Here is a 6,911-nt window from a genome sequence, read left to right on the forward strand (position 1 = left end):
AAGTGTTCGGCCGTCTGAAACCGGGTCGGTCCTGACGGTCAGAAGTTAGTGACCCCGCAAACTTCTGGCCAAATATCATTTGCGGGAAGATGTCTCATGATGGTAAGTAATTAAATATAAATTATTTTATTATTATTTCATTTTTAGTTATTGCTATAATTTATTAAATATTTTTGACTAATGTTTATTAATTGGTAGGCCGAGGAGAACGGAGGAGAACTTCCTCCAATGACGAAGCTCTTCGAGACCACTCACCGGAAGAGGGACGGGAGCTTTGTCGACGCTCGGTCAGATGAGATCTACAATGCCGCTATTCAGCGGATCGCCGAGCGGGAGACCCAGGCCACACCTGACGGTACTATCCAAGTAGCGTTGACCGTCGCTGAGCAAGACCAGATTTTCGAGGAGGTATGATCTATTTCAAATTTTTAAAAATTTATTATATTTATTACTTAATAAATAATTAACGTTTTTATTTCCGTCGACGTAAATTCGTCGTAAATTTACGTCGTAAATTCGTCGTAAATTTACGTTGATTTAATAATTAATTTATAAATCGACGTAAATTCGTCGTAAATTTACGTCGATTTAACGTCGAACATTTAACGACGAATTTACGTCGAATATGTTTACGTCGAATATGTTTACGTCGAATCTACGTCGAAACTTTACGACGAATTAACATCGATGTTTAAAAAATTAATTTCCCTTAATTGAAATAGTTCGTCTCCTAATCGTTGTTAAATCGATGTAATTTTACATCGATTTTACGTCGTTCTTATGATGGACGTATTTCGTTGTACTTTCGTTGGAAAATTTACATCGACTTTACGACGAATCGTTTCCGATGATATCACGACGATTTCCCTGGGTTGGTAATTTTACGACGATTTTACGACGAATTCTGTTTTACGACGATTGTTTTACGACAATTTTTCATTTGTCGCTAATTCGACGTAAATGCCCTTTTACGTCGATTTTACGTCGATATCTGCCGACGTAAAACCCGATCTTGTAGTGTGAGATGGAGGAGCATAAACAGTATGGGATCCGATCGGTCATAGACTTATAGAGCAATATCGATGGAAATTAATCGCAAAGCTTAAATACTCAATCCTCCTCATTCATCACGAACACAGACCCAAAGCTTTGAAACAAAAAAACCCTAATTCGAAAATTTTAATAAAGCAATACAACTCAAACATCAAAACACAGAAACCACCGGTTGAAGAAAAAGCTCTGCCTAATCAGAGATTAAGGCTAAAGTGAGAGCCTTGGGACTTTCATATACAAAACCATATAATTTTATAGCATTAAAAGATCCAATATTAACTTAATGGTAACAAAATTTGGTATAGTTAATTATAATAAAACTTAATTTTAACCAATTAAAGGATATTAGTGACATTTTAGTAAGGAACACAAAAATAATTAACCACGCTGAGATTGAATGAGAGGTCATTAAAGCTAAAATTCACTTTGCTTTTAATATATATTAGTATGATGATTAGTCACCTAGATTGAATAAAAGAGCTTATATCGAAAAATTTTACTTCGCATATAGTATATATGATATGATTTTAATGTTTTTTTATTATATTCTAATTTTTAATAATTTTTAAAAATTTAAATGTTTTTTTTATTAAATTCCGATTTATCATAATTTTTTTATTAATTTACAATTTTTAATAAATTTTTGTCTAATTTTTTTTTATTAAATTCTGATTTTTAATATATTTTTGTTAGTTTACGATTTTTAATAATTTTTTATTAATTTTCGATTTTTAATAATGTTTTATTAAATTTTATTTTTAAAAAAATATAAGGAGGGATAAAGGGTAATTAGCCACTCTGAAATTGAATGAAAGAGTTTTAACTCAAAATTTTACTTTGCTTATAATATATATGATATATATGACCACAATTAGAAAAATATTATTCCAACTCGTTTGTTCATATTAATCCAAAAAATACAACGATTATAAAAATAATTCGGACCGCAATTATTAAAATATAATTTTAATCCATCTATTCATATTATTTGTATATTTTATATCTTTTTTGTTTCAATATATATTATATTTTATATCTTTTTAAGTTTGAATATTTAAACATTTAGATTTATTTAATAAAAATATACAATAATATTTGATTTTTATCTTTTTCATTGAAAATATTATTTAAATTTAAATATTTAAATTAAATCAAAATTAATATCTGATTTATTATTTTTTTAAATATAATAATTGTATTTTATGATTTTTGATAAAATAATATAATCCATATTTAAGGAAATCTATAACAAATCTAAATTTAAATTTAAAATTTCGAATTTATATTGAAATATATATATTAAAAATATATTATTTTATTAATATTATTTATTTGATAACATAAATAAGAGTTATCCAAAAACAGAATATTAGAAAACTAAGTAAAACCTGTTTGGACATGTTTTAATAGTATAGATGAAAATCAACAACACCTTTAACACTTTATATATATCATTGTTATTATCAGTCTAACATGTTCACATAAAATTATGTTTAGGGTGCTAAGCAAATTGATAACATGTTTAACAATCTTATTACTATTATCAATCTAATATATTTTTTACATCAAAGTAATATCAATTGATCTTCATCTATACTATTAAAATAGAAGTATGTTTTTTTTTCAAAAAGGTTTTACTTAATTTTCTACTATTCTGTTTTTGGATAACTCTTATTTATGTTACCAAACAAGTAATACTAATAAAATAATACATTTTTAATATATAGTTTAAAATAAATTCGAAATTTTAAATTTAAATTTAAATTTGTTATAGCTTTTTTTAAATATGGGTTATATTATTTATCAAAATCATAAAATAAATTATTACAAAAATAATAAATCAAATATTAATTTAGATTTAATTTAAATATTTAAATTTAAATAATATTTTCAATGACAAATCAGATATATTGTTGTATATTTTTATTAAATAAGTCTAAAATTTTTAATATTCAAATTTAAAAAATATATAAAATATACAAATAATATGAATGGATAGATTATAATTATGTTTTAATAAATGCAGTTCTTTTTAGAATAATATAAATAGACATGTTATAATGATATTTTATAATTATTGTATTTTTTGGATTAATATGAACGAATGAGTTAGAATAGTGTTTTTCTAATAGCGGTCGTATATATACTAAAAAATAATACAAATAAATTATATATAAATAGAAAAAATATTTATCATTTATTGAAAAAATATATCTAAATAAAAACTAAAACATAAATTATATTACAAAATTTGATGAATGCCAGGTAGAATCTAGTATATTATTAAATGGGTTAGTGGTATGCGTTAATGGTATAAAGAAGAATTTTTTATGACTAAATCAGATTTCAAAAATACACGTTATTAAATATTTTAACAGCAATATGAACAGATCCTGGGTGCATCGGCGGGTTTGAACAGAGAGACAAAGGAACTTGATCTGTCGGCGTCGGGATGGCCAGGTGCCTAGACTAGACCAGTGTAAAACCAAGCCAGCATCGATTCATGATTGAAAGTTCAAATCTGAGAATAAACTTTGACTAGATCTGATCTAATAGATTTTGGGTCAGAAAAAAACGCAATTAGATTCGAAAGATGAGGATGAACTGGAACTTTACTAAAGACTCACCGATTCGATCATTGTTTCAAAGATGCGGTTTGTGAGTGGATTTGATACTTAAACTTCTATAACTCATGAATTAAATCGTTAGATGAGCAGAGATAGATTTATTATCGTTCACTAGTTGTTGGACTTTTTACGGACAATTAATTTTAGTAACAAATTATAACAAAAACTATAGAAAGGAAAGATAGAAGGAAAGAGATGAAGAAAGAAATGTATATTATTCGAAGGAGAGACAGAAGAGATGAGAGAGTGATATATTAGTTTTCTGACAAATAAGATTCCACATATGTAGATTCATAAGTTAATAGGGGATTTTTCGGTATCAAAAAAGATAAGAAATTAGAGTAATGTACAGTGTTTAGCTAGTTTGGCAAATACAGTTTTTTCCTTTGTTATGGATGCAAGTATTCTATTTCTAACCACAAGTAGAAATATTTTAGTTGAGGCCTCTTGTGGGCTGTGGCACTTTGCCTCTTTTTTAAAAAATATATTTGATCACGGCTCTGTGGGTTCCAAAGAGCCATTGGTGTAGCCGTTGATGAGTCGCAAGGTACAGAAATAAAAAAATGTTTAGAACTACTCTGCCGAAACCAAATCCCTTTAAACCAACTCTCACGCGGGTGAGGCTCTTGGTTTAAGCTCCATGTGTTCTTTGTTGAGAAGTGTGGCATGCATGAGCTGATCCATGTTCTATTTCCATAAACAACGGTCAGATCCACATCATTTTCACGTTAACAAACCAATAATTAAAAGTTAGTAGGACGAGACTTTTGGATTCAGATTGTAATATTTATTGTGGAAACTGTTAAATATGTCCACAATGAATAACAAATATAAAAGAAAGACCGACACTAATGTAATAAAGAAACACCGGGAGTGAATATCATTTTGTATTTGCCGCTTGATCAAGTAGCTCAATAATTAATCACGAAATTAAAGCCTTGAATTGACGTGAAGACAAGTCGTTCGTTACTTCCGGGAAGAACAGAAAAAATCACAACTACGAAAATCTTTCACCCAACAAAAAAAAAAAAAAAAAAAGAGAGAGAAGAAAAACAGAAAAAAGCTCTAAAAATTCAGGTGGAGCAGCCATGGATTCCATCGGTGAATTTCATGAGGTAGAAAAGGATGGTAAGCTGTTTCAGGTCTATCACCATCCCATTCTACAAACACAAAGCCCAATCAACTCCTCACCAGGTGAAGCCGCCAGCAATAACCAGCCTCATCAACTTTTCTTTTTATGCCCTAATATTCGTTGGCAAGACGTGTATTATAATTCTGAGTTTAACATTGTGCCGCTCGAAATTTCCCCCGAGTGCAAGCAGGGGGAAAATGAAGTACTCCCTTTGTTTTTCTGCAACAATAAAGAATTTGATGTCAATGGCGGGTGCGAGGTATGTCGCGGCTCACGTTTTGGTACAGACTACTATTTTTGTGTCCACTGTGATCAAATATACCACAAAGAATGCGTCAAATCTCCACTTAAAATAAAACACCCTTACCATCCTGAGCATCCTCTCCAACTTTACTATCATGTTCATTATGGTCGCGTTGACGTTATTGAGTGCTTATGTTGTGCAAGAGGAGTTTCATATCTGGTATATCATTGTACGATATGTCAGATTTTTATGCATCCAATCTGTGCAATGAAGTCGGTGCCCTTTGTTATAGAGAAACCAAAAAGGCACGACCATCCCCTAACCTCGTTTCCTAGACCAGCTTGCTTAACATGCGATGTTTGTGGTTTAGTGAGAAAACTTCATCCTACCTACGTTTGTCTCAGATGCAACTTTGTAGCTCACAATGATTGTCTGTCTTCCCCACGCGTCATCAAGATATCACGTCACCAACATCGTATCTCCTATGTTCCTTGTCTTCCATCCGGAGAATGGTCTTGTGGGGTTTGTCGTCAAAGCGTTGATGGTAATTATGGTGCATATACTTGTGCACAGTGTGGTAATTATGCGGTTCATCCAAGATGTGCTCTACGAAAAGATGTATGTGATGGAGAAGAACTCGAGGGTGTAGAAGAAGATGATATCACACAAGATCTTGAGCCGTTTGTTATGATATCTGATGGAGTGATACTTCATTTTCTTCATGACCACCCTCTCCGGCTTGAGGTCAACATACTTTACGATGAAAACAAGCTTTGTCAAGCGTGTGTTATGCCTATCTTTGAAGAGAAGTTTTATTCTTGTATGGACTGTGACTTCATCCTACATGAGTCATGCACAAATGCTCCCCGCAGAATGCAACATGCCTTACATCCTCATATACTTACATTGAAAGCTGTAAGTCGATATCCTAATGGTCTCTACAATTGTGATGCTTGTGCTCGTGATTGTGATGGCTTTATCTATGAGTGTCCCAAACTGGAATGCGATTATGGTGTCGATGTACGTTGTTCTTCACTTTCTGAGCCGTTTGATTTCAAAGGTCATGAGCATCCCTTGTTCCTAGCTTTAGACCCAAGGGAAAACCCCATATGTCAGGTATGTGAATCAATATGTGCCAGCCAATTAAATTGCATCAAGTGCAATTTTATTGTATGTATTAAGTGTGCTACCTTACCATATAAGGCAAAGTATAAGCATGACAAACACTTACTCGAGATTCTATGGGGGGATGAGGTATGTGAAAAGGATTGGTGCGAGTTGTGCGAACGTAATTTAGGAGATACAGGCACAAAGATATTCTATTGGTGCAACGACTGCTGCACCACTCTTCATATTGAATGCTTATTTGGTGATGATCCGTATGTGAAGCCTCGTCAATGAACTGGAAGGAGGTTTAAATTTTCACAGAAGTAATTTTTCCTGATCATTTTTCGATTCTTGCAGATCCTGTTTCAATAAAAAAGTATGTAAGAGAAATTACCAAATAGTATGTTCTGTGATATGTGCTCTTGACATTGTCTAAGCTTACATTATCTCTCTGGATTTTAATATTCTCTATGTTTTAGATTTTAAGTTCATTAGTTCATATTTGATTGGTTTTTAAGCTTTGACTGTAATGCTATTTTTTCATGACTTTATGGGGGTATAATTTTTATTTTTAAGGTTCAACACGCCACATCTATTTGTCTCTCGAGTAACATAAATGGTTTGAGATTTAGACATCAATTGGTATTTTACATATTGTACATATGGATTTTTGAAATTTTAAATAAAGTACTAGATTCTACTTTGTGCACCCGCATGAGAATTTTGTTTTTTTTTTATCAAATTTTGT

The 6,911-nt window shown here is 31.0% G+C and overlaps 1 protein-coding gene across 1 annotated transcript; it reads left to right on the forward strand.

The window, feature by feature from the left end:
* Positions 1-4,768: 4,768 nt before the first annotated feature.
* Positions 4,769-6,457, forward strand: LOC18991650. Its single transcript, XM_006414968.1, has one exon. It carries the CDS (start codon positions 4,769-4,771, stop codon positions 6,455-6,457), a length of 1,689 nt encoding a protein of 562 aa, XP_006415031.1.
* The last annotated feature ends 454 nt before the right edge of the window (positions 6,458-6,911 follow it).

The sequence above is a fragment of the Eutrema salsugineum genome, unplaced genomic scaffold, assembly GCF_000478725.1.
Source record: "Eutrema salsugineum unplaced genomic scaffold, Eutsalg1_0 scaffold_5, whole genome shotgun sequence".
NCBI classification, from domain to species: domain Eukaryota; kingdom Viridiplantae; phylum Streptophyta; class Magnoliopsida; order Brassicales; family Brassicaceae; genus Eutrema; species Eutrema salsugineum.